The sequence below is a fragment of the Rhea americana genome, unplaced genomic scaffold, assembly GCF_003343005.1.
Source record: "Rhea americana isolate MKP2758 unplaced genomic scaffold, rheAme1 scaffold_265, whole genome shotgun sequence".
In the NCBI taxonomy this organism is placed as follows: Eukaryota; Metazoa; Chordata; class Aves; order Rheiformes; family Rheidae; genus Rhea; species Rhea americana.
The window spans coordinates 230761-257895 of record NW_028186385.1 but is presented as its reverse complement, the minus strand read 5'-3'; the positions used below and the strand labels follow the sequence as shown (position 1 = coordinate 257895).

The 27135-nt window shown below is 38.5% G+C and overlaps 3 protein-coding genes across 3 annotated transcripts in view; 2 read left to right on the top strand and 1 right to left on the bottom strand.

Moving 5' to 3' along the window:
* TRMT61B (tRNA methyltransferase 61B) overlaps positions 1 to 7466 on the top strand; it is an 8712-nt gene extending 1246 nt beyond the window's left edge. The window contains exons 2-8 of the mRNA XM_085307822.1: positions 7 to 132; positions 213 to 315; positions 4319 to 4509; positions 5718 to 5809; positions 6227 to 6465; positions 7100 to 7180; positions 7357 to 7466. Of these exons, the coding sequence (XP_085163948.1) occupies positions 7 to 132; positions 213 to 315; positions 4319 to 4509; positions 5718 to 5809; positions 6227 to 6465; positions 7100 to 7180; positions 7357 to 7400 (876 nt within the window). The 3' untranslated portion in view covers positions 7401 to 7466. The remainder of the gene's footprint in view (positions 1 to 6; positions 133 to 212; positions 316 to 4318; positions 4510 to 5717; positions 5810 to 6226; positions 6466 to 7099; positions 7181 to 7356) is intronic.
* A 191-nt stretch (positions 7467 to 7657) lies between these two features.
* SPDYA (speedy/RINGO cell cycle regulator family member A) lies at positions 7658 to 15074 on the bottom strand. Its single transcript, XM_085307825.1, has 7 exons — positions 15058 to 15074; positions 14156 to 14396; positions 13254 to 13312; positions 12899 to 12984; positions 11309 to 11480; positions 9894 to 10191; positions 7658 to 7746 (listed from the first exon to the last, which is right to left on the bottom strand). The coding sequence occupies exons 2-7, from the start codon at positions 14376 to 14378 to the stop codon at positions 7658 to 7660; spliced, it is 927 nt and encodes a 308-aa protein (XP_085163951.1). The 5' UTR covers positions 14379 to 14396; positions 15058 to 15074.
* Positions 15075 to 26425: 11351 nt separating this feature from the next.
* EPCAM (epithelial cell adhesion molecule) overlaps positions 26426 to 27135 on the top strand; it is a 5536-nt gene continuing 4826 nt past the window's right edge. The window contains exons 1-2 of the mRNA XM_085307824.1: positions 26426 to 26663; positions 27017 to 27121. Coding sequence (XP_085163950.1) covers positions 26597 to 26663; positions 27017 to 27121 — 172 coding nt within the window. The 5' untranslated portion in view covers positions 26426 to 26596. The remainder of the gene's footprint in view (positions 26664 to 27016; positions 27122 to 27135) is intronic.

Here is a 27135-nt window from a genome sequence, read left to right as displayed (position 1 = left end):
GACGAGCTGCTGGGGCGGCTGCCCGGGCAGGTGGTGCGGGCGGCGGGCGGGCGGCGGCTCCTGGTGCGGCGGCCCTCGCTGGAGGAGTACGTGCTACTCATGGCGCGCGGCGCCGCCATCGCCTACCCCAAGGTAGCGCCGCGGCCCGCGACGCCAGCGCCGCGGCGGCTCCTGCCGCAGGCCGGTAACGCGGCGCGCTTTGCCACCCGCAGGATGTCAGCGCCATGCTGATGATGATGGATCTGCACCCGGGAGACTCCGTTTTGGAAAGCGGCAGCGGATCCGGCGCGCTGAGCTTGTTTCTGTCGAGAGCGGGTAAGGGCCTCGGTTTAGCAAGGACAGGAGCAACGTGGGTCTCCCATCGCTTGCTGCCTTTCCATCAGTCAAAACCTCGAAGTCAGTTTTTCAAGATTTATTGCAGTTTTCATATTTGTATGTGCTCTGTTGACTTAAGATCAGCGTCTGCTGACCATTTTGAGGGCTCTAGTACAAAGGGTTAGTGCAGCCACCATCGCTGCAGTTAAATACCTGAAGGTGCCAGCAGTGGTCACTGCAAAAAACTGAACTCCAGCCTTCATTGTTGATAACTGTGGCTTAACTTTACTAGCTTCTTTCTCCATTTCTTTGCCTTTCCTAGTTTCCTTTTCTTCACCTTGCTGGAGCACATGAATAATCAGATTGATGGCATACCGAATGAAAACATACAGTTGTTTCATGTTACACCTAACCAGATCTGATCTAGGTGTAGGTACTCTGAAAGATAGAGAGCCTTTGCACCTGGCCATGCTGTCCTGCTCTCTCCCTTGCACTTGCACCGTATGACCTTGTAGGCAGCTGGTTTGGAGAGGTATTTTGGCCAAAAGTTATTCTTTTCCTTTCTTGAGACTGTAGGTTTAGTTTCCTGCCAGTTTCTCTCCCTGAGTGAGCTCACTCCAGGGTCACAGGAGAGTTGGTATTTGTAAAGAGAAAGTGGCAAGCAAATGTGACTGTGGCAGTAGAGCAGCAGAACTGCTCCTCTTGGCAGCACCCAACCACTGAGTTTTGTTCAAATGTGAAGCTACACCCTTAAACTTCATCTCACCTGTAGTCATGCCATGTAATGCTAATAGACCAGATTTCAAAGTAATTTGATTCGTGGGCTCCTCATAACCAAACATTGGAAAATACTAAAAAAAAAAAAAAAGGCGTTATAAATTGTGCTATCTTTTAAAAATGTATACAAGTTGGACTACCCTTTGTGATTAAACTTGGTATCAGTCAACACTTCCAGATTGGAGGGGGGAAAAAAGAAAAAACTTCCTATTCCTTCCACTTACAGATAGTCAAGTATCTACAGGAAATGATGCTTCCTCTTAACACTCTTGCGAGGGAGACCAACTGAACAAACCACTTTTTTTTGCTTAAGACTGTTAAAGAACCTTAGAACTAAAAGCAGTGAATTCATTTTCTTTTACCCTCTCATTTAGCAATGCTGTACAACTGTCTCTTTACATGTATTCTGGGATAAAAGCACAAGTATTGCTCGCATCTTTTGAAGAAGCTTAGTATTCAGCAAATATGTTACTACTGGCACCTCTCCAACTCTGTTTTGGGATGCCAGGATGTATTGTTGAGGATAAAATGAAAGTTAGGAATAATTACACTCAATGAGTGGTACAAACTAGAGTGCTGAGATCCAGCAGCAGGTGAAAATGGGTGTATTTGGCAAGGGYTCACCAGCAGCAGAAAAGGGGGATCTGGAGGGCTCCCTACCTAGATGAATAGAGCAGTTTATTCTTTTCAGTTCTATTGTTTCAGCTGCAGTAAATGCCACCTGGCATCCCAATTCATTTGAAAACATACATTTTAATGGTAAGACATTAAGTGCTGCCCTACACTCACTCAACCGCAGTTTGCCTTGATACATGTTGGGCCCAGGTTTTGAGCTTAGCAGTTATGTCTCTGCTCCATCTCCCCCTTTCCACCTCCTCACAGTTTCTTCCCATCATATTTGTATAATGTTTGGGGGAGGGGTTGTGGTTTCATGGTGGGATTTTGAAGATAGTATGGGATTATCCTTAAAGCAACCTTTGCCACCTTGGCAGCTAGAAACAAACAAAATAGGACAGTCATCACTTTACTTTGCAGAGATGTATTTGGAGAGAGGGGAAATAGAGCCATTTTTATCTTCTCCCATCTCCTTCTACATGCAGACCCTAAACCCAAAGGGAAAGACTGAATACCTCTTGTTTGCTAAGGCAGCAGTTAGCTTTTGCTAAATACAGCAAACTAGTTAYTACGTTGGATATTCACTGCTCTGTGGCCATTTCATAGAGACTCACCCAGGCTTGCAGATGGGTTCTGTCCTTTTGCGGTATTGCCCGGTGTTTTCCTTCTAATCACTGACTTCTATTTAGCTCTAACTGTGCCAAGTCAGCTAAACCGTGTGTCACCATAATGTCAGTTGTACCCATGGAAAGAAATAAGGTTTTGTACACCAGCTCAGTTCTGTCTTGGTGGGGGAGGTTTGAGATTTTATTGCTATTTTCAAATTCACTGAATTTAACACCAAATAATAACAGTTCTAGTCACAGCTTAGCACAATTTGGCACCAACCTGAAAATATATAGGTTCAGCTTACTCTTTCCTAATGGTGGCTAATTTTGCCACCATTTAATACAGTGAAACCCAACAAGACTACTAACTGCTACATAGGTAAATGCTGGAATTCTGGTGGGCACAGTACAAAAATTGGTATTTTCTTAGATACAGATGCATGGAAGTATTTAGTTACCAAAATTTCCATTTTAACAATTTCRGTAATCATGTATGTCAGTTAATCTCATTTTATCTTTGTTTACCACTGTCATTCTTTAATCTTTCCCAGAGACTCCTCACAAATGTAATGGGACAAAGTTAAGATTAGGTTAAGAAGGTRGCGTTTGCTGTAACTTTAAGATCTTTGAAACCTAGAGAATGTAATGTATGTGAACTTAATATTCTGCAGCATTGCAACAATAAAGGATTTTGTCCAGCTATTTTAACTGCTTGTCCTTATTTTCTCAGAATTCAGTTTCAAAATGTAGGAAATTAAAAGGGAAGGGATGTGCAGAGGAAGCAATAAGACTTGACTCCAATACCCACAATTATTTTCTTCAAATATTTCCAAACTGATACTTCTTGAGTAATAAGGAATTGGTGCTGCAATTCTACAATTCTTTAAGGTGATACAAGAAGGCACTGCCGAAATCCTGCCTCTATACATGTTGGCACTGCCTCTGATCCAGAGCGAGCTGTATCAGGGAGAAATTGGCAGAAAACCCCTTTCTCCTTTTGTTGGCTTAGTTTTTTGAATGGATTCWTAGTGGGATCAAATGAGTGATAAAGACCTGGTGGCCCCAACTTCAAATGGCTTAGAAATGTCACAGAACCTTACTTGGTGAACTTCTGAATTGCTGAAAGCTTTCTGTGCCCATTAAGGAATCTAACAGGATGACAGGTTTGCAAGAATCAGAATAATACAAGCATAGAATAATACAGCAATATAAGCATTGCTCTCCTTGCTTGAATATTCTGGTAACACTTTTTTTTAATGAAGAATATATGTAATAGACTTGTACKGTGAATTTCAGAATAGTAAATTTATACTTCAACAATTTAAATAATAATTTATATTTACAGTTATAAACAATAGCATGAAAACAACACAAGCCTGTGTAGAGCAAAGTACATCTGGGAAACTTGTCTCTGCAGCTGAGATCAGTGAGCAGGTTGGGAGAAGTTCTTATCCTTACAGGACAGATGGAAAACAAACTATGCATAGAAAATTACAAGCCTTTGTAAAAATCAGGATTGTCAAAAATTTTATACTGTCAGTTTCCTAGCAACAATCCTAGCAACAAGAGGAGCAATCAACTGTTTGCCTGCTCCTAACACCTATGACTAGCAAGCTACATTGCAGCTTTCTCAGCCAGCACCTCTGGCACATAGAGCAGGAAGGCCATGAATTAATTGGGCCACAGATGCTTAAGTCATCTTTACCACAAGAGGTGCTCTGGGAGGACATCCTAGGAACAGTTTGTGCTACAATAACTCTGCTTTATTTTATCTGTGGATTGATGTATTTCAGTCTATAAAATAATTACCCAGCACTTTTTCTACATGTATTTGTTTTAAATGTAAAGAGAAAATAAATTGCAAATGATTATATACAATTATTTCCTGAAGTGACAGAAGTTGTACAYCTTTAAATCTCATTTACTATGCTGCCTTCTTTCTGAATCCTTTACTGTGAGTAGGGGAAAAAGTAGTAAACCTAGTATGCTTTGTTTATTTGAAGTTGGATCCAAAGGACGTGTTTTAAGTTACGACATCAGAGAAGATCATCACAATTTAGCTAAGAAGAATTACAGGCAGTGGCGTGCTTCTTGGGAAATAGGACATATGGAAGAGTGGCCAGATAATGTGGATTTCGTTCTTAAAGACATTACAACAGCTGCTGAGGATATGAAATCTGTAACATTTGATGCAGTAAGTCCGCATTTGATGCAGAAGAATCCCCACATCAATGACACAAATTGTTATTTACATTTACTACATAAATTTAAATCTCTTGCTTTCCTGCTTGAAATGGAACTTCCCAGAGGTAGCTTAACATGAGATCAGATCCTTATCAATAACACGTTATGAGGTTTTCCTTTGTGAGGTTGTGCTATAAGGATTTTCAAAAGTTCAACTATACTTTCCCAAATGAAAGGGTGACATGGCCAAAATACACAAGTATTACAGTTAATCAGTATTATCTGATAAGTAAAGACATACTTGTATTTCRGAGAAAGATTTTTACCTGTTCGGGCATATATTTCAAGCATTAAGAAAAGTACATATGCTTATTGAAAATATGTGAACACTTCAATATCAGCTATATAGAATGTATAATGTTACTAAGGTCTACAGTTSAGTTAGGAATGCTACAGCCTGTTCATCTCTCCTGCTTTTTATATCCTGATTTCATAGAAGGGAGGTATGTTGGGGGAAAWACCTGCACGTTACGTTTGCATATAAAGCAGGCAATCTAGTTAACCCTTCAAACAAATGACAGTTATGTTAAGCAGCTTATGTGAAAAAACAAAATGGCTAATGTAAAAATAACATCTTTGAAAATTTTAAATGTAACAATCCATAGGAAGGATCAGACATTACATATTCCACTGTTTTACTGTTTGAATAAGTTCCTAACAGATATAGATACTGCCAAAGACAAAACTTTTCTAAGCCCTGAAACAAACAGTAAGTTAGGCATTCAGACTTTAATGTCATTCTTTTCATTATAAGGAAGCATCTGAAGTTTTTTTTTTTTTTAATCACTTGAAAACTAGATACCCAAAGATGTTAATACACGTAAATATAGTCTTCCATAAGTTTTTAGTAATGTCAACATCATAGAGTTCAGTTAGCGAGAAGTTTAAAATTAACACAAGACTACCCTGCTGGTTAAATGAGACCTGCTCATTTAAYTGAAATTCATTTGCAAGTAGCATGGACTTCGTTTTGTAAATGTAAGGACCACACTTCTGTAAGCTCTTCAAAGGCAGTACTAAAAATCATGTTGGCAATAATATTCTGCTGTTGTATGCATTTATTTTCCATATATAAACATACTGTTTTTCAAGTGGTGGTGTTACAGGAAACTTGATATATGTATTAAAGTTTATTGAAAAAATATCTTTCTCTTGCAGATAGTTCTGGATATGCTTAACCCTCAGGCTGCTTTGCCTGTTATATACCCAAGTCTTAAACATGGTGGTGTGTGTGCTGTGTATTTAGCGAAGTAAGTATTTAATTCTGGCATTTACAAATTTATTCAGGCATAACGTAAAACTGTTTAAAAAAAAATTAACATATACACCTAACATTAATTAAGTGTTTAACAAAAAAAAAGTTTTTTGGGGGGAGGGGAAGGGGCTGCACTTGGTATAAATTACACTTGACTAAAACCTATTATCTTTAGTTAGGGAACACTCTCACTATGGGCAGTAGAAGTTTTCAGTTAACAACATCCTCAAAATAATTGTGTATTGTTTTCCAATTCAGCAGTCAGATTTCCAGCTCCTTTACCCTAAAATTGAAGGACTCATGCCAACTCAAAAGTAAAGCATATGACAAAGGCAATAGAATTCAGACCAGCAGTAGATCTATTGGTTTCAGTTTTCAAAATATTGCYTTATCCTTTGCATTTCTCCAAAAGCATCACACAGGTTATTGCCCTTTTAGACAGAATACGGACCTGCAAGCTCCCTTTTTTGTGTGAAAGGATCATTGATGTAACACACAGAAATTGGTTAGTACTCCCTGCTAAAACCAAGAATTGCAAGTCAATCCAAATAGCGGAAACCCAAGAAAATATTGAGGAAGAACCTCAACAAAAAGAACACGAAGAAATCCATTTCAAGGATCAAGTAGTTCTTAAAGAAACTGAAGACGATGGTAAGAACATTACTGTTAATGCACGACACTGTTACTGCAATTTGATAGTATATAAGGATATAGTGAAGGCAAAGTCTGTAAGAAGAGGCAGTATCTTTTCTTAGATCAGCTGATAGTCTCATGAAGAACAGACAAGCTTTTAGAAAATCTTTGCCTTACCAGGTTTGAAAAAGGATATATTAATGGCTACTGGAATTTAAATATCTTAATAAAAATCTAAACTAGAAAACAAATTGCAGTCTATAAATTAAGAATGACTGTCTTTTCATTACTGTTCTGACCTACTTTTTATGCATATAAAACTCATTCCTCCATTCTCAGCCTATTGCTGCTTTAAAGGACCCTGATGTGTTTAAGGATTCCATGGAGGGGATGTGCTTTGGTTTGTAATTTTTGTTTTTGCTATTCTGGCAAATCCAAAAAAACCCCACATCATACTAGTATAGATTTGCAAAACCCATATTAGAGCAAAAAGGTCTGAATGTACTGGTAAGTGACARTGAAGCAGCTTAACAGAAGTAAAAAGAAAGTGAAAACATAGCATGGAAAAGTAATATATACACTTTGGTAACTCTAAGTCTGATGTCTGTACTTTTTAAACCTGTTGGAAAATTTAAAATTCTTTTTTTCACAGAATCACTTTCTGACAACGTTGAAACATATTCCTCAGTGCCTTACATTGCTAGACCATCCTATTGGCAGGAGGCTCATTCAGGTGAGAAGTTTGGAAAGTATTTTTATCTTAAATGTTTAGTGATATTTTATTTTCAAAAATTCTATTTTTGTGCCAGCACTTGACATGTTGCTATATAATGAAATCATAAAACTTATAACAATAAATTATTGCATATTGAAATACTGAAATAGTAACATGTTTTGTTTTTTAATTAGCATTCCTCACCAAACTGAGGAAGTTTCAACCACCACTTTCTTGATGTTGCGGAGATGTCGGCTGCTAATTTGAGTATTTTATCAGAATAAAATAAAATGTTACAAAATGACTACTATGTTTTGCAAGTTGTTTAACTTTTAACGCATTACTGCTTTGATTTTTACTGCATGTGAACTTTGACATCCCATGAACAATTTGAAGGAAAAGGTTTTAACAGAATCAATCACGTATGATACTGCTATACAATGCAGATTTTTACACAAAGAACAAAATCTCTGTTTCTGTTTCATTTGATGTACTTCATTCTTCATTTCTTGTAAACCAATCCATGGATTTGTCTTGGTTCAGGGTGCTACCTCGTCTCCTTTTGTTGGACAGGCTGTGATAGTCTACCAGAAATTAGGAGAAAAAAATATTTGTAAGAAAAAGAAAATGGATCAAATTCTGCCCTCTGAATTTAAGTGAAATGGCTGCTGACTTTACTGGTTGGTGGCTCTCAATATCTTTATGAAATATGTTTGCACAACTGCAGTAGAAACTGAAATTCACTGAATTTGTGCCTCTTGATAAAGCTGCATTGATTTCAAGAAAAAGACCAGTTGTTGRCAAGTGTATCTTTGTTTCATTTCCAGCAACCATACTGCAAGTTCTCTTGTTATGAACTTTGTTTTGAACATTTGAGAGTACTTTGTACATACTGAACAAAACTTATGACCTTTGTCAGATATAAAACGCAATAGCTGTCTAGTAAAAACACTAGACTGAAAAAAGGAGGAACAGAAGCATTTAGAGTCTCACATAAAAGTCTCCAKATATGCATATAGTAATGTTTAACAAATCAAATTTATGAAATAGTGTATTGTAGCCATCTGACTAATTCTATATCTCAAAGAATATTCAAATGAAAAATTTTCATGGTTGAAGGGGTCCCTTTGGAATCACAGTTGTACTGAAGCTGTCAAAACCAATAACAATCCTATTATAATAGTAAAAAGTTGGATATTAATGAGGACATAGTCAAATAAAAAAATAGAGATATAAATCAATTATAACCCTTTAATCTCTCATGCTTAGAATTTTGCACTGCTTAAGCACACGTATCTATCTTTGTAGAACTGAGGCTTTATAAAGCTCCCCCAGGCRGTTTACATCTTAACTGTGTTACACTCGTAACGTAAAATAAATGATTAATGTTCGCCCAGTAACTGCTATATGTAATGGAGGCTTCCCATAAAGAGGCTCAGGTGACTAATTTTAAGTAGCTTGTTGTGCAAAGATTCTATTACATTACATAATTTTAATTATAAACTATTGTATTTTTTCTATTCAAGTCCATACAGTCATAAAATGAAATCTAATATAAATGCTGTCAAAGACTGAGGTACATGTAAACAAAAGTCTGAAGAGTTGATTTAATGTGCCACCAAACTGACTAGTATTTGAGGAGCCTGCCCTCCTCAAATTTCTAAAAACATTGCTCACACCAAAATCTTTTAATTCACATGACGCACATCATTATCTTCACTTTCTTCTAACCAATTATAAATGTTTAAAATATGAATCTAAATTTAATTTAGAATGCAAGAATACAGTCTCTAAATAGCCTAGAACACATTCCAAAACCTGCTAGAGTAGGTAAGGATAATTCGAACAGACTCAGAATATAAGGCAGTTGCTACTTGTGGGAAGTCAAAACTGACAGATGAAAAAAGAATGGGAAGTCTTGGTGAAGCAAGATATATTATCCTAGTTGTGGTAGAGAAAAAAAAATAGTTTTGCAAAAATGGCTTCAGATGAGATACCAGCTTTTAAACAGGCAGGTGATTYTCCCTATACCAAAACATCTAAGGCTGTTATCTCTTTACTATATTTTATCCAAAATGAAGAAAGAGAAGCACACAGCCTACATACAAGTGAAGTTAATTGACTACATGCTGCTACTGCATCATTAGCAGTCAACTAGATGTTTTCACTTTTTTTGTAAATATCAAATCACAGTGGTGTTTTTACTTTAAATTGGATTTGGAAGAGGAGGCTAAGGTTTTAGGAGTTGTAATGTTTTTTTACATTAGGAACCATTTTGTTACACTGTCCTGCTAATGTTCCGTTACGTCAAAATTGAGAAATCTTGGCAGAATACAAGGATGGCACTTCTGTTGCTGTTGCCTTCATTCACCAACTCAGTAAATAGTTAAAACATTTGGGAAGCTAACAGCCTTCCTCAAACATTACAATGACACATAAGCAAGTATACATGTGAAGTTTTTTCTCATTTTCCATTTGGTTATAATAAAACAAGAGAAATAATACGAATTACAGTAACTATAGAAAACACAGTAGAGTTCGTGTCTTGATTTACCAAGAACATAGCAGTCCCTTTAGAAGACAAGGGCAGATATGACCTTAGCTGCATAGAGCATGTACATTGTTTAGGGGTGTTTATAAATGATATAAATACTTTTATACAAATACCTGTGATTAACTGATACTGATCTAAACCAACTAACTGAAATTTACTTGCAGTATTAAACCATACCTTGCGCATAAGAAAAAGGAGGGTCAACCAGCATTTTTTCAATTGGAAAGGTATCCTTCAAATCCTGAGATAGATGTGTTTCCATCATCTCAAAAGTGCCAGTAGATGAAGAGGAAGATGATGATAATCCCAGTCCTACAAATCTTCCTTTCTTACCACAAAGCAAGCAGTCTACAGGAGTGGCACTAGGTCCTCGTGGCAGCTGTACTTCATCTTTATTATAGTTTCTCACAGCTCCACTGTGGTGCATAGAACGTTCTCGCTGCCATATGTAATGTGTTGGAGCAATAGCCATTACCTATCAGAATAGCCATTACATCAGAAACCATAAAAGTAACTGGCAAATGTACAGCTGAAAACAAGGGGTCCAGTTTATGTGTGGCAGAGAATTAAGAATACACAGYTGAAGTGGATTATCATCTATCCTCTATCTGCTTCTGTCTCATTAGAAAGTTTGCTATCCTAGTCAAGGATAACTGAACCAATTACGAATCAGATGTTGAAACACTATAATTTACAGCCCTATATATTCACATAAACCGTCACAAATGGCAGTTTATGCTGAAGATTATGTCTTTCATTGATTATTAAATGTGATCCAGATGCTGGCTCACAAAACCTCTAAAGTAATGATCACTAGAAGCTGGGAGGGTATGCTGGAAAAAGTACTGTAACACTTGCCTCCTTCCCTGTACTTTCTCCATATGCATCTAATCTCATCCTCAGAGATAGAATGTTGGAGTAAATGGCATTTTGTTTTCCACAAATTATAGTACAAACTACATTCCTGTAATATATCAGAGCTTTTCCAGATAAGAGGTATTCCATCTGAAAAGTGAGGAATGTCTTTTTCCGCATTACATTTGAAAAAATGTAGGTTATAACAATGCATTAATAGCAAAAGAATGTTAGAAGTTTGTCCTTTCTTTTTTTTTTTGAAATGCATGAAAAACTCTCAACTTACACAGTCAAGTAAAGTTACACTACTAATTTTGATGAGATTAAAATCTAACACGAGGTGCTAGATTTTTTATTTGAAGGTCTTATTTCATGTACTTCTAATTTGTAAAGCAGTCACAAAAATAAATATTTATAAAGTGAATTAAGCAAAGCAGCCAATGGTAAATTTTAACTAAAAATATTTGCATAAAACAGAAGGACTCTGTCAATAAAAACTTTAACTGTAGCACAATGCAAAATACTACAGTTTACCTTAAAAGTAGTTTCAAATACTGTATTTAGAATGCAGAAGAACTTTGAAAGAAGATAAATGGGTCATGACATTTTAGCTGCCTCTTTTCTTCCCCATAGCTTATCTACAAATTTTAGAGAATAAATTACTTCTACAGAGCTAGATTGTTAGCTGGTATCAATTAATGTAGTTGCAGCAGCTACAGTATTAAAACCCTCCCTACCTCTTCACAGCAACGTCTGCTTACAATAGCYCTGTAGTCAATTCTACTCCACAGTTGATCTCTTAACTTTAAGAAATCAGGGAAGAGTTTTCTCCATGTTTTTCCCAAAGCCCATGGGAAAATGTCATATTTTGATTCTTCATCATCTTCTTCAACTGTATTTGCCAGATACCTTCAAACATATATGTTTTTGTCTGTAAACATTATTCATTCTCAAATTACTATATTAGTATTATTTTAACATTACAGACATTAATATTAAAATATTTCTTTTTCCTAATATTGTGAGAAAAATTCCTAACAAAACACGGCCTTCTTTCAAGACTCTCTTAAGAAACCCAATCTTTATCCTTTGGGTTAATATAAACTTACAGGAAAGTAATAGGAAAAATGCTTTACCCTAAAGTTGGCTGAATGAGTAAGTATATAAAAACTAACATATCCAAACAGCTTTCTCCAAACTAGCAAYATTTCCTTGCATTAAAATGAACAGTTTCTGACTGATTTTCTAAGTAAAACTTAAAACTATTTTGTAGAATTTTAGATTTTAAATATTCTGCTTTATCAATTTTAGCTATTCTCAGGAGATCATGTTTCTTACATTAAATTAGCAGCAAAGAACTAAATATAGACCAACCTTCATGTAAAAATGAAAACCTCAAATTAAATTTTTAATGTTCACATTTATTTATTCCTTCAAGATRTGCCACTATTTTTCTTGTTCTTCTCGTCAGACAATAGGAAAATATTTTACCTCCTATGAAGCCACCTTATACTGAACTCCTATAAATCCTGAAAAGATTATAACTTTCAGTTTCCTCCCCATTTTTSTCATTTGCTCTTAATCTCAGTCTCCTCTTTAGTCCCACTCACTCTAGACTCCTTGTTCCTTTATAATCCTTTCTCTCATGTGGTCTGGCTTTTGTCTCCTTCAGTGAAGTCAAATGGTTTCCTCTTTAGTGCTCTATGGATGCTCTCAGGAATACCATTTATCATAGAAGAAACAGCCATCTTTCTCTCTGCATTACTATCCAAACCAGAGCTGCTGAGGACCGCTCTTAAAAAAATGATGAACTGAGCTCCAAAACACTGTGAAAGAGCATGCTGAATCACTCTGTAGGTATAGCACACATGCTTGGCCAAATGTGGGTAGATTATATAGGCTTGGTAAAGGTAGATTCCTGGATGCACTTTTGTTTCAAAGCATAGGAGTTTTAGAATGATTCAGAAGCAAATAAATTCACAGATATTCTCTACCTACATTTTTAAAGTTGACTGAATCATGTTGACAAAATCTTTCTCATAAAGTTATTCCTGAGGTGCACACCATAATGAAACACTTAAATACAAATAACTTAAAAGCTAACAAAAATATAAATTGGGTATTATGATAGGAAGTGTGAGCCTTAATATATTGCCATATATTGTCCTACACAGATTCTTTTTCAATGCTTTGAAAAGTTCATAGAATTTACAGTTCTATAGACAGAAGAAGTCTCACTGCAAGTAAGAATTACCAGTGCTATAAACAGGGGAATAAACTAATACAAGGTTTATGGTAACAAAACCAGATAATTTAAAAGTACTTACAGAGCAACAAAGAAATTGATTCTGGTATGCTCATTTATTGTGAAGTTAGCCCTCTTGAAATAAACGAAAGTCATTGCCAAAAGATACTGTTTTAAAAYGTAAAATGTTACATTCATTATTATGCATTAATGTATTGTTTCACTATAACATTTCCTGTATACTTATCACATTTATCTTGCATCAAAATATTCTGTATATTCTCATCAATGAGAAAAGCATAAACTGAGTTTCCTGAAGCTTCAATATGAAAACATTAGGAAAAAATACAGTCTGTATTCATATTACAGTATCAAGTGATTGAGAGCAGACTTTCATTCAAAATGTAATCTCTTGACTAAGAAGAAAATACACTTACCTTGTCTGCGATTTTACAGCAACAGTCCATCCACAGAAAGTCTTGAATTAGATCATCGTCTGCAACAAAAGTTGAAGCATTTCAAGCAATAAAATTGCTTTTCATAGAAAATGTATGTAAATATGTAATGCACGATCCTTTTACTAAGATAAATAAAAGGAAAGAAGCTAGATTTATCAGTAAAGAATAGAGAAACCAACAGGAGAAAGAGATTAGATTTGAAAAAAGAAATACACAAGAGAAGACAACAAACTATCAGAAAGGCAAGACAGAAAACCCAGTGAAGGCATCTTATTCTCAGTAATAGCAACTGAAGATGAAAAATCACCAGTATTTCTTCCATTTAATTAACTTTTTCATGTGTACATGATTCCATCTGATGATGTACAATTATTCCCTATGAACCATAGACTGTTGAGATCTCTGTGCCTTGATTACCTGGCAGCAAATTCTTTCTCTGATTGATTCCTCTACTGAAGATTTGAATAAAAGCCCAAAAGAAGTCTTCAGCTATTTCTCAGTCTCTTCACCAAATTAAGTAAGTACAAACATTTATATGAAAGATACAAAAGAGATGTTAGAACTCCTCAGCTTTTCTTCCCATTCCACTTCTCTCCCTAAATTTTTGTTTCCATAATAACTTGTTTATAAGGCTGTGAAGTCCAGCCTTTTTTAAACCTATGTAAAACAAAASTACTGTTTTATATTTTTAAAGTTTTGTTGTAATGTAAGAGAAAATAGAAAGAAATTAAACACTAATATACAACAAAAAAAAATGTTTAGACAAAGACATGGCTGTCAGTATCTATGTAAAAAGGTCTCTCAAATTATCATTCTGTTTAGGTAACATACACACTTACTACTGTTCAATCAARCATTGATACATATTATTATTAACCTACCAAACAATTTAAAGAAAGCTGTCATTTCCTGACGCTGAATAACTAGACATGGTCCCTTTGGATGTTTATGACTAGGAACCTTTTTTTCACAATTTTCATGACGATCTTTAAAAGTAGGACGCTTTAGTCTAATAAGTTTTTTTTGCTGATGTGATCTGGATGCACTTGATTTTACGTGAACAGTGACAGAGGGAGGTGTCTGACACACCAGATTGTGTCTCATTTTGGTAAGTAAAGGTTCCTGTTAAAAAAAAAAGAAGAAATTAACTACGAAAAATAATGTCAACTTGAGCAGTACTTCTCTATATTTGTTGTGTTTAAATCAAGTGTTTTCAGTAGAGCTTGTATGTCAGGTGGTAGAGAAATCCATTGTATCAGTAGTAATTATCTGAATCTTGTGCTTAAAGGGAACTATGTAGATTTCTTTAATGTAGTTCTAATTAGATAAAGCTCTTTTCAATGCAAGGAAAATTTACCTTTCTTTTTTTTGTTAAATATTTTTTTTAAAAAGTCCTTTATTTGAAAAGTTGCAGATTGTCAAATCCACACAGCCCCTGAACACATACTTAAGCCTTACAAGAAATATTATTACATTCTTGTGATTGTGGTTTTTAATAATATTCATAGACCTAATGCCAAAGAACTATAATTAAACCAGAAGACATTAAACGATTCAGCTCTTAAATTATTTTTTAAATATTTGGTTATATATATATATGGAAATCAAATTTCTTTTATGAGAGAGAATCTGAAGCTATAACCAAGGAAGACACTAGACAGCGTATGAGCACAGYCTCTATGGGCAGCAGACAGGGGCATCTTTGTACAACAAAGTATTTTGAGAAGGTATATCTGGGGGAAKCTGTCAATTACCACTCTAGAGGCAAAAATGGGCTACTAACCCTCAGCAGGAGGCAGTGATGACTCCTACAGGGGCTACTCCCCCCCCCCCCCCCCCAACAGGCTAGCTCCGGTAGGAAGTGACCGCCGGGCACAGAGCACTCTCACATCTTCAGCACGTCCCTGCAGGATACAGAGTGGGCTCAGGCAGGCTCAGAGCAGCCCACCTACAATCAAAAAATAAAAATAATTTAAAATWTAATTTAAATTAAAAATAAGTTATAAATTTTTTTAAAAAATAATTTCATTTAATTTAAAAGCCCTCACGTGTGGGTGTGGCTAGAGCCCCTCAGGGAGGGCGGTGCGCCACGCCGCTCACCGCCCATTACCTCAGGCCGGGGCGGGCTGCGCGGCGCCTCAGCTCGGCACGCGGCCGAGCGCCCCGCCTCCCAGCGCGAAATGGCGCTCCTCACCGCCAATCGCAGCGCAGGAGGGAGCCGCCTCCGCCAATCGGAAGGCGAAGCCCGCTCACCTGCCTTACCGCTCTGCGGCACTGAGGGTGCTAGGTYGGGTGGGCTGGGGCGGGAAAGGGAGGGGGAGGTGTTGGGGCGTCCTCCCAACCAATCAGGAAAGGGGAGCGCTGTTGCTAGGCGGGTGCGGGCAGGGCAGGGCAGGGCAGAAACCTGGTTTAGGGGCCGCCGGATGGGGCTGGCGTGTGGTGGTGGCGGTGGCTGAGGCAGGTCGGCCGCCCTCTCCCGGCCTGGGAGGAGCGGGGGCACGGGGCAGGGAGGGGGCTGCCGCCCCAGGAAGGGGCACAAAGTGACGCGTTTATAGGAAATAATGTTAAAAAAGAAAAAGTTGATTCAGGAAAAAAAGGGGGATTATGCGGTTCGATGCTCTATTCCTGTTTGCTCRTTTATAAGAAGTGGTGTAATGTGATGATGGTGTAATGAGTTTTTGTGTTCCTGGGTGCACACGGGTAAGTAGGATGCAGCTCTTTTTTCCCCTCCTTCCTGGTTCCCCAGAAAAGCTTGGAAACCCCAACCCTGCAGAGCTCAGATTGCAGCAAAGAGAGACATTGTGGATCTAAAAATCTCTTGTTTTGCAGTTCTGCTCAGTGTGGGCCTGTGTGCAAGGCAAAACGCTGCAGCTGGGTTTTAGAGCATTTTGGAAATAYGTATTTTCTGCAGCTTGGCCCTAACGGAAAGTTTGGGGCGTGCTGGTGTCACAGCCCTGCACCAAGCAGACTGGGGCACGTCCAGGTTTGGTGATGGGAGAAGAGGGGCCCTGGCTACGCAGCACGGTTCTTTGGTGCAAAATGTGGCTGTGCTGCCTTGCTGGGTTTGTTGCAGTTGCCCTTTCCAGTGTAAGAAGCCAGCTTAAAACCTGATTCAGCTGCTGTCCGACAACATTGTAAAAGTTTCTTTAAAACATCTCTGCAAAAAAACACAGCCCATAAGAGAGAAGAAAATACAATTACCTCCAAAGGAGGTTAAAAGCACAAATGCAGTATCTTCTTATTACTTTTCCAGGCAAGCAAGCACTTACATGTAATACTGTGCAATTAGCCTAATGCAGCCTATTGAAATGTAATAAAAAGAATGAAAAATTTTCCCAACTGGTAAGATTCCATGTGAAATCTCACTGTTGTCTTGAAGATGGCAAGAAATACATCCAGTTTCATTGCTTCCTCCTAGACAGGCCAATTAAAGGGCAATGGGTCTTATTTGCTATGGTAATGATAGGACAGGTCTCTTTACTATTCCTTCATCTTTTATTAACACTTCACTAGATATGTATGTTTAGATGCTCCAAGCTAGTGATGATATTTGGGAAAGGTCATATCAACTTTCTGATCCTGTACTCCAGAGGGGGAGAGAATGTATCAAACAGTAAGTATGAACTAACACCATCTCTGTGGAGAATATGCCCAAAGCAAGAGACCTGGCAGCAGGGAGCAGATAAATAAATCAGAGAGAAGTCTGTTCCACTGAGGTTCTCTCTTCAAAAACATGGGTTTTTTACAGGTTGGGTCCACCTGCGTCAAGTTGATTTTTCTATTTTTCTCCCCAGAATTTACGATATGTGCATGCTGCCCTTTGTGCATAACACTATTCATCTAAGGCCCTAAAAATACTTTTCAGTTAGTTGCCATTCACTTGGCAACTGTGGAAACTGAAGAAAAGTTATAAAAACTTCTGTAATAAACCATACAAATTAGGAAGCTAGCTTCGGTCTTTTTTTTTTTTTTTTTTCTCCAGTACTGGAAAATGTGGAAGTGCTATGATAACTCTGAAGTGTTTGCATTCTTGTATTTTTCATCTTCAGATTGTATCCTTTATCAATATAAGGGAGTTTGCAAAGTTTGAATGTTTTGGGGTTCTATTTCTTTGGAGCTTTTTCCTTTCTAGAATGGATTTTKGGGGGAGCTAGTGATTCTGCAACAAAGTATTAAAGGGGTTTGTTTGTTTTTCCACTTGCTCAGGTCTGTTAACAATCAAGCTATTCAATAGATACTGTGATCTGCTCTTGGCAACCCCTGCTGCACCTRTGCCTGGACCCCAGGACCTGGGACTGAGCTCTGACGCAGAGCCCAGCTGCGTAACACTGGCCCAGACTCTTGAACAAATCATAAAGGTGTGAGAAAGTCTGCAGTTTTACCTTTCTTACCTTGTGGGACTCTACAGACTGAGGTGGGATTGTCGAGAGAGGGATGACTGAAGGATTCAAGAGGAAAAACATCGACGTGGAAAGGTATCAAGTCTTAAAGGAAAAATCTATGCTATATTAATTACAGTTTTTTAAATGCTTGTTCAATTCTTTCAATAATACCTAGAATGTAATTTTACTTCTCTGAGTWACTCACTGGACATCAGGGGGCACTGCTTCACTACAAGCAATTTAAATGGAAATCATTTGTCTGATTTCATATAATGGATTTAGCACTGCTTTATGTTGTCCAGGTGAATCAGTTTAGCTCCTTTTCACGTGTATGATATCACAGTGTAAACTGCTTTTCTAATATAACCAGTAAGACTTGGTTTTGAATTCTTATATCTTGCTTTTTGCAAGGTTTCTTTTCCCACAAATATTATGGAACCGAGTTGTTTAAATACAGTAGCTAGGTCCAAAAGGGCAGGTTCAAAGCATTTTTTTCTTCTAAACGAACAAACAATCCTATTTTTTTTTCAGTTACTGAGTTGTTTACATATAGATTCAGAAGCCTGACTGAAGGAAAAATACCCTTTTTTTTTTTTTTTTTTAACATTTGTAAGGTAGGAAAGCTTTTATGTCTGTCCTTTCCAGTTAAGTTTTTTTTTCCTTTGAGAAAGATAAAGTAGCATTGGAAGAGCACCAGATACTACTTTTCAAAGGAAGGCATGAAGTAGAAACACTGACTTCTTTAAATATGAACCATTGTTCAAAATATTTTTTTTCAGATGATAGACTCTTCTGACCTATTGTAAAGTGTGAAAAGGGAAGTATTGAAAGATGTAAAGAGGAAAAATAGATCTGTTCCTTGTAAACAGTACTGTTGACCTTGCTGTGGGGAAACCAGCCTCCCATTCAAGTATGTTCTAGACGGAGCACACACGAGATGACAGCTTGATTCCTAAAGATAAATAATTAAATTGAAGCTTTCAGGTAAAAAGCAAACTTTGGACAAGCAATAACACTTTCATAACAAGGGGTACAATGCACTGATTACTGGTGATAGATGTGGGTTCAGGTCCATACTACTTTCATGTGAGAAGGAAGAGTAAGGATTGAGCTGAGTTTTGTGAAACAGACTGTTGAAGCATTGTGGTACCTGGGCTAGGACTAAGCACARCAGTCCAAGTATAGCTTACCTGTTTGCTACTTGAAGTAGCAAGTAAGGACACTGAGAAGGAGCTTTACAGCTATATCTTTGCTACTGACAAATGTTACAGTATGATTAAAACTAAAAATGGTCTAATGCCACTTAATAATCTGTCATTATGATGGATGAATGCATGTGGAAATTATTTGTTCAGAAGTTCTTTTCAAGTAAACAAAACTGAAAAGAAGTCTTTTCTGATACCTAAGTCCATGTAGCTGTGGCTAGTCTCAGGTACTGAGAAATTCAGAAATCATATAAAATATCATTTGGAAATTATGCAGTGACCAGGTAATGTACTGTTAGACTAATATAGCACATGGTAAAAGAATGTCAGTGTCACCAGCAAACACAGTACATGCCTAAACATGCTGCTTATGCACACTTCAGAACAGCCAAATGCTGTGTGGCAGCAAATCTACATACAATATTGAGGACTTAAGTTTGAGCTTGCTGTTCATTTCTGCTGTAAATGGACTGAAATATTCTGTGTGAATTTAATTAAAAACAAACAGTGGAAGCATTGAAGAATTATTTTTAAGGTCTGGCATTTTTGTGCTGGCTGTAAATGAAATGGTCTTACTTGAAGACATCCAATTCTTTTGTCAAAATAAATAAGTGAGATAGATTACATATTAGCTCCTCACCATCCTGTCGCAAAAATGCCATTGATGAACTAATGTTGTATCTCTCAATAATAGTGCCTTAAAACTCTGAGGTGAGTATTTTGCATTAAAGGGACAGGAGATGAAGAGCACAATACCCCTTTACGTGATTTTTGAACCCTCTGCTGTCACACACCATATTCAGACTTTTAAAAGYCACTGAAAATTTTACATTGCATATTTGTGAGTATTTAATAAGTGTAGTTATTTGTTATCCAGTTGTACCCATGCAGTTCAAACAGTCTTCAAACTGTCTTGTGCAAAGAGCACTAATAAAGCAGGTTCCTCTATACCACAATGACCCTGGAGCCATTTGTTTCAGCTGCTGAGAGCACCAGGCTTCCTGAGGCACAGGTGCAGGAGCAAGGAGTGGCTGTGCCCAGGAGCTCCCAGTGTATTGCACATGTGCAACGTACTTAGATTTGGATTGAAAAATGTGAGCTCTTCAGCTTGGAAGTTTTCCCTGCTTTCCTCTCAGAAATGACTAGAAAGCTCTAGACTTCAGTTACATTTTCACCAGGAAGATTTTTGAAATTACAAAACTTAAAGAAGTTTTACTTAAATAAAATTAAATGACATCAGCTGAAAATATTCCATTCAAATTTAGTGAATAACAACACATGTATATTCTTACTGATTTTAATATATATACGCATGTGCTTTCAAAATAATATAAGTTAATTGTGAAGGTGAGTGCATCATTTCTTACGTTAATAGATGACTGAGTGGATAAAGCCTTCAGGCTTTGGCTAGATGGCTTATAATTGTATAATTGGATTAAATGTGTAAATTTCATCAAAATTTTCTCATCTCATTTTCCAATTCTGAAGTTTAGATTTACCTCTCAGTTTAATGATTGTGTAATTTCGATCCTAAACTTTAAAGCACAGGCCACCTATTTTTCCTCTGTTATACTGGCAAACACAGTAGAATGCTTGTCTGTGACCATAACCCCTGAAATATGAAATAATAGTAGTAATTAAGATGGTATAATTTCTCTGTTGTCAAGAGCCTTATTTTGATGGCACAGCATTCAGAAGACCTATCTCATGAAAGAATTGATCAACAGTAATGTAGCTATAGTTTCTGAAGTCAGGAAAAAAATATTTCTGTATGCAAATATTTTGGTTCCTATCCCCTCATGCTATGAAAAACTGAACAGCCTGATGTTCAGAGGTATGCAGGCAGGACTCATATGGACCCTTTTAGCCAAGTCAAAATGTGAGCAGTCTGGAATCTTTTTCACTCCTGGAATCTTTTTCACTCCCAAGGCCCACACAGTTAAATCAGACTTCCCAGAGTTTGTTAAACATTGAATTCCCCTTTCAAGAAGCAACAGGCTCTGCAACTACTCCACAAAAAGTCAGAAAGCTTTCTTGTTTCTCCTCGTTCAGTAGTCACAAGCTGTAAAAGCTTTCTCACTCAGYAACTGAAGCAATAAAATGACTAGTATAAGGGCTGTAAATTAAAGTGCAAAGAGACTTAGATGAACTTTGGTAACAGCCGTTACCAATGTCTGAAAAGGGAAGGGAAACCTGTGAGCTACGACAGTGGTTACAACGTGAAATCAGGGTATTTCAGTGAAGGGGAAAAAAGCATTTTCTGGTCTGTGGAACATCTATGTCTTTTAACATGACTCTCTTCTATCTGTTTTGTTCTTATCCTAGTTTGTGGAATTAGATTGCTTGCTCATCTCATTGCTATATTTATTAACCTTTGCTTTGGGTATGGCTACACATACAAGTTGCAATGATGCAAGACTGGGTGGGGATTTATAGTGTGTTAGCTGCTCCACAGCAACTGTCTGTGTGTGCTCTGTGTCCCTATTTTCAATGAGGAGTGAATTTCTTTGGCTTACTGTTGGGTGTAACTCTGTCCTAGGTTATCTTTGTGGACACCAAAGCTTGCCTTATACCTAGTTTTTTATACAAAACAAATGTAATGAGAGATATATCCCAGCAGTGAGAAAGGTACTGCATGTGCCTTTTGATGACACCATACTCAGAAATAGGACAAACTGTATATCCATCTGCTTTGGTCCTGCCTACAGCATGGAGATGCTGTAATGCTATAAAATCTGTTTAAAAAAACTATTCAGGGTTCTCTCAAACAGTTTTTAACAAGTGTTTTGACAAAGGTCCATCTGTATCTTCCTTCACAGAGTAAAGGATAGAAAAGTGCTTTAAACTACAAGTCAGAATTGAAACATTTTAGTATAATTGGAGCTTCTCTTACTACAACTAGAGTTCTTGTGTTTTCCTCATAGTCTTTTTCACAACACACTAAATCAGTCAGTGTTCTGAAGGATTGGGCACAGTATGAAGTTAATGTCCTTGCCTCTCTGCTATGAAGTAGTTTGGATGGTTGGATGGAGGCTTTTTTTTTAAAAAAAAAAAAAAAAAAAAAAAAAAAAAAAAAAAAAANAAAAAAAAAAAAAAAAAAAAAAAAAAAAAAAAAAAAACAGTTCATACTATACATTTTAAGCAGTTTTAAATGCTGACAGTAGATGTGCTAAGAAAGGCTGTAGGTAAAAGAGGGATGAAGACATTTTCATGTAAATAAAGACAAAGGTGACAGCCAGCTAGCAACCCACCCAAAGGAGTTGAGACTAAGCCTGGCAGAGAAGTTAGGATATGGCAAAGTATCAGACAGGTTGGTTTCTATAATCCTCAGAGATGCAAACATAACACACATTAATTGCATGAGCGTTTCCCTTCTGTGGCTACACCCTGTCTAGTTTTATGAACCTTTGAACGAGCAGTCATCTACCTCTTATTAGTAGATACTCTTACTTGCAGCCAGAGGAGTCCAACTCAGTGGAGAAGGAAGCAACTGTGGGCTAAGCAGAGGACAAGCTCACAAGCACTGAGCTAATTTCCATCTCCAGTGTGTTGCCAGTTTCAGCAAAACAGACAGTTATATCTTTAACAAAACATGTTGTTATTCAAAGAAAAAAAGAGATCTAGAAACAGACTAATAATAAACAAAACATGTAAAGTACCTTTTTACACTGTTCATACATAGTATAGCAAAAAGACATGATTGCTCAGTTATTTCCTTATTAGCTGCATATTTGGGCAGCTTTGTAGGGCCAAAATATTTAAGCTCTCTATGCTCCTGATTATTCAAATAGGGATAATAGTACTTACCTGTTTATGTCATGTTTTCCAAATTGCAGAAAAATATGCTGAAGTGTCAGCATTACTACAGTTCTTTTAGTAGCAAYATGCCTTGATTTATGAAGGTATGAAATTTTCAGAAACCCATCGAGGACAAGAATCTATGTATAATTTCTCAGTATTGCCCTCTCGGTATGACCCTTTCAAAGCTTTCTTTGTGGAAGATATATAGTCAGCAATAAAAGTTGAAAATCTAATTAAGTTCCTGAGTTCATCTATAATACAGACTATATATACATATATATGTATATAATGTCTACTGACACAACTTTTTGACACCTCTGAGCACAAGACTATTTCTGCTTGTTTATAACTTCTACCACATCAACCTCTTATAAATCATCATGAATTTTCAAAAATTATTAATTTTGTGGGAAAACAATAGTACTAATGTTTTGAAATTGGGCGTAATACATAGCATTTTTAGGGATGAGCCTTTGATTATCTTTAAAAGAGTAGTCCTAAAATTGATCAAGTTTGGAGCCTGTGAAAAATCTCGAAGTTGGATTGCCAGTTCTCCAGCTGAACTAATCATACTMCCTCTGCTCATCTATTCAATCTGTGCATGCAACAGCCCCACCTAGCATCATTTCCTGATACTTAAGGGATGACTCATACTCTCCTGCAACTTTACCTGAAAGTCGGTTTTGTCCTTTTTCTGTCCCTGTGTAGTATCACAAGCCCATTTACCCAGTTCCATTGAACACTTGGAAATTACCTCCTAAAGCCCCAGGCCAGATTCCATTATCATACCAATGCTCTTAATGACTTCTGAAAGAGCTGGATATACCTCCTTAGATCTGATCCGCCACCAGTCCAATCTGCTGAAGTCAATTAAAATGTCCCACTGACCTCAGTGGCTCTAGAATTAATACTTTAGTGAACTGAACTTCAATCTCTAAATAGATCTGGAGTGCATGTAAATTAGAGTGTGAAAGTTCAAAAATAGTGATGATATGAGCATTCTCAATTTTCCATATGCCATACAGGCTGGTGATTTACACTTCTTTATTATTTTTGTTGCTATATGATAAAGTTCATAAATAATAAATGTTATGAACACATTATCTGAACTGCAAACCACAACTGGCCTACATTGTACTGTCTAATCAGCATTCATTTATTTGATAATAGGACATATCTCCAAGAGTTGATAAACTTTTTCCTATTACAACCAGTAAGCAAAGCCTTGCCTTTAGAGCTGTAGACTGGGGAAAGTTAAATTATAGTTAAGTAAAGTCATGTAAAGTCATGTATTTCCAGAAGAAAGGCGTTTTTATCACTGTAGAAGGAACAAAAAAGCCATTACTCCTCAACCCCCTAGACACTGGGGTATCTATGTAATGAAGTTAACTTCAATGCTTGGGCCCTTTTATTCTTTTAAGAAGATATCTGCTGCAGTGGCTATGATTTTTTAGAAAAGTTTCCCTCAAAATAACCTGGAAAGATGGTGAAGTTAATGCCATTGAGAATGGACCCTAATTTCTATTACTGTTCTGGGGAATGACATCATGTAGAGTGACTATTTCCATTCCTACAATAGTGAGCAATGTATAAACAGATTTTCTTTCGATTTAGAAAGCTAAGGAAATGTATGTATGCTCTGCATTAGCTCCTGTAAATTGAAGACAAATTAAATGCTGTATTTCAAAAAGCAGCATGTTGCACCTAGCTTTGCACTGCAGTTATGGTAGGGCTTTCTACAGCTGGTAACTAGCATTTCAAGGAACATCTTAGGTGTCATACTAAAAGACCAAAATACATTRTAACGTGTTTCTTCAACATGCAAATATCCTGTCCATTGAACTCTTAAGACTTCAAAGTTTTAGGTTATTTTTTCATAGTAATAACAAAGGCTTGTCTGATATTTGGAGGAAATGGAATAACTACTACCTGTAGTAGCCACTATGGTTGGTAAACATTACACCACTGCAGTGTAAAACTTTTTATTTTTAGCACATAAGTTTATCTATGCAGAATATGGCCCAGAAGATTGCCAGGAGAACTGGTATATAGTCATCCTGTCCTGTTTCTGTAAATGTAAAATATTTAAAGAAACACAAAGACAAAAGGCTGTCATAAATAWTTTTTTTGTTTTCAAGGCTTACCTAGCTCAGTGTAGCAATTTGATAAATGAATGGGGTAACTCTTCTCACCTTGCATAAACCAATACATACACCTAGAAAATAAGCTTTACAACAGGTAAACGTTTCTGAGGCTATTGATTCCATTCATCTTTACAAAGAATGATTTGACATTTGACAGCAATAATGTGAGAAATCCGTATCAGAGTCTTTAAGGTCCTTCCAAGTTAACTCATTAAGCCAGTAAACTTATGCTGCTTATTTGACAGTCTTTGCAAACTAGACCAAAGGGGCATTAATAAGCCATTCAAAACTGCACGAGGTATCAAGAAGGTAAGTGCTGCACAAGTCTAACCTACAATGTACTAGGAGGGACATAAAGAACAGTCTGTTAATCCTGACCCATCAGAGACAGCCCTCCCTTGACTTTGCAAGGGCATTGTAGACAACATTCGATGCTAAAATGAAGATGCCACACAGCGGCACAAATGGACAAACCTACAAAGATCACTAACCTGCACATGTGAAAGCTTTGTATGAAGTTTCCTTAACTGACCTCTGTGTATACAAGGAGAGGCGATGTATTTTTATTGTATAGTTAATATAACCACTGGTAAGAGAAAGTTAGTGCTTACTTTGGAAACATTGTTTATTTCACATAAGCATAGGAACAACCTTAGAGGGATGTCATTCTGGTTTTCCCCTTGCCTAAAAGAACTTGTTTTTCAATGACACAAACATACCATTAATAATTCAGGAAGTGCTGTGTTTTTCTTATTTTTATTCTGCCAGTAAACACACACACACAAAATCAAGAACAGTTTCAGAAAATAATTTCAATGTACCTTAGCCTATCCTTTGTTTTATGTTTTGGCATCGCCTGTGCACTTTGGGAAGCCATTTTGAACACAGAAGCAGGCTTTGCTGCATTTCCTCCTCCGCAACCTTGGCAGGGCTTTGGCACTGCCTCATTTTATAAGTTTCCATAAGGCCACCTTGTCCTGAGGTGAAGCAGTGAAGAGTGCATTTTCTGGAGGAGGAGGTGTGGATCCTTCAGCGCCTGAAGCGATTCCCTTCAGAGTAGTCCTAACATGGAGTTACCTAGCGTCACATTTTGCTGTAGGAATCTGAAAAATAAATAAATAGAAGTGGTGGCAGGAATATCTGTAAGGAATAGCATGTAGTATAGGTAGGAGTTGTGTTTTTCCCCCCTTGAGTTTACCGAGGGATTATCGGTAATTATTTATTACAGTAATATTTTAAGAGATAAACGTTTTCGGGGTAGTTCTAAAGAGGCGGTTGGACTCGCACAGGTCTAATGCTCGGGCGCTTGCCGCCGTTTATGACCCATTAGCCCTCGGCTGGCTCCACACGGGCTGCGCGGAGGCCGCCCCGGCCGCCCCCTCCCCCGCTGACGAGCCGCCACTATCACCCCGCTGCCCCCGCGTCGCCTCTCCCATTGCCCCCGCCCCAGCTCCTCCGGAAAGCCCAAATGTGGCTAGGGGCAGGGCAGGGAAGTGAGAGCGGGTCCGCCCCGTCCAGTTTCGCCCAGGTGAGACGGGCGGGCGGGCAGCGCGGAGCTGCCGCGAGGCGGAGGCGGAGCCGCCGCGGCCGTTCCCCCCGCGCGCCGCAGGTGTAACCGGAGCCGGAGGGCGCGGCGCGGCCAGCACCTGCGGAACCTGTCGGGCGGCTCACACCGGCGCCGCGCCGCGTACGCACCGCTCGCTCGCTCCTTCTCTCCGGCCCGCGCCTCGGCGGATCCCCCGCTGTCGCCCGCCGCCCGGCCTCTCCGCGCCCCGCCGCCGGCCGAAGCCATGCTCCCGCTCCGCGGGGCCGCGCTCCTGCTGCTGTTCTGCGCCACCGCCTGCTGGGCGCAGGAGGGTGAGAGCCCGCATCTCCCCTTCCCCTTTGCTTCCCCTCGCGCCGCGCTCGCCGCTCCGGGCTGCCCCGCCGGGCCGTCCCGCCGCCTCGCTGCGCGCTGCCCCTGGCGGCGCCACAAAATGGCGCCCCCTGTACGCGGGGGCGCGGAGCGCGGGGGGAGGGGAGGGGAGAAGAGGCTTCCCGCGGCGGGAAGGCGGCGGCGGGGGGTGGGGGGCGCTCGGCCGCTTTGCGGCGGCCACGAGGGAAGGCGGCGGGGCGCTGCGAGGGGGCTTTCCCCCCCGACCTGCCCGGTGCCCCCGACCCCTGGGGGGCCCTCCGGGGCACCGGGATTCACGACTTTGCTTCTCCCGCAGGGTGCGTTTGCACAAAAAACAAGCGTGTCACCAACTGTGTGAAGACGGACGGCATTTGCCGGTGTGAGTCCATCGGGTCCCGTGTAACTGTAGAATGTGACACACGTAAGTTTCGGAGG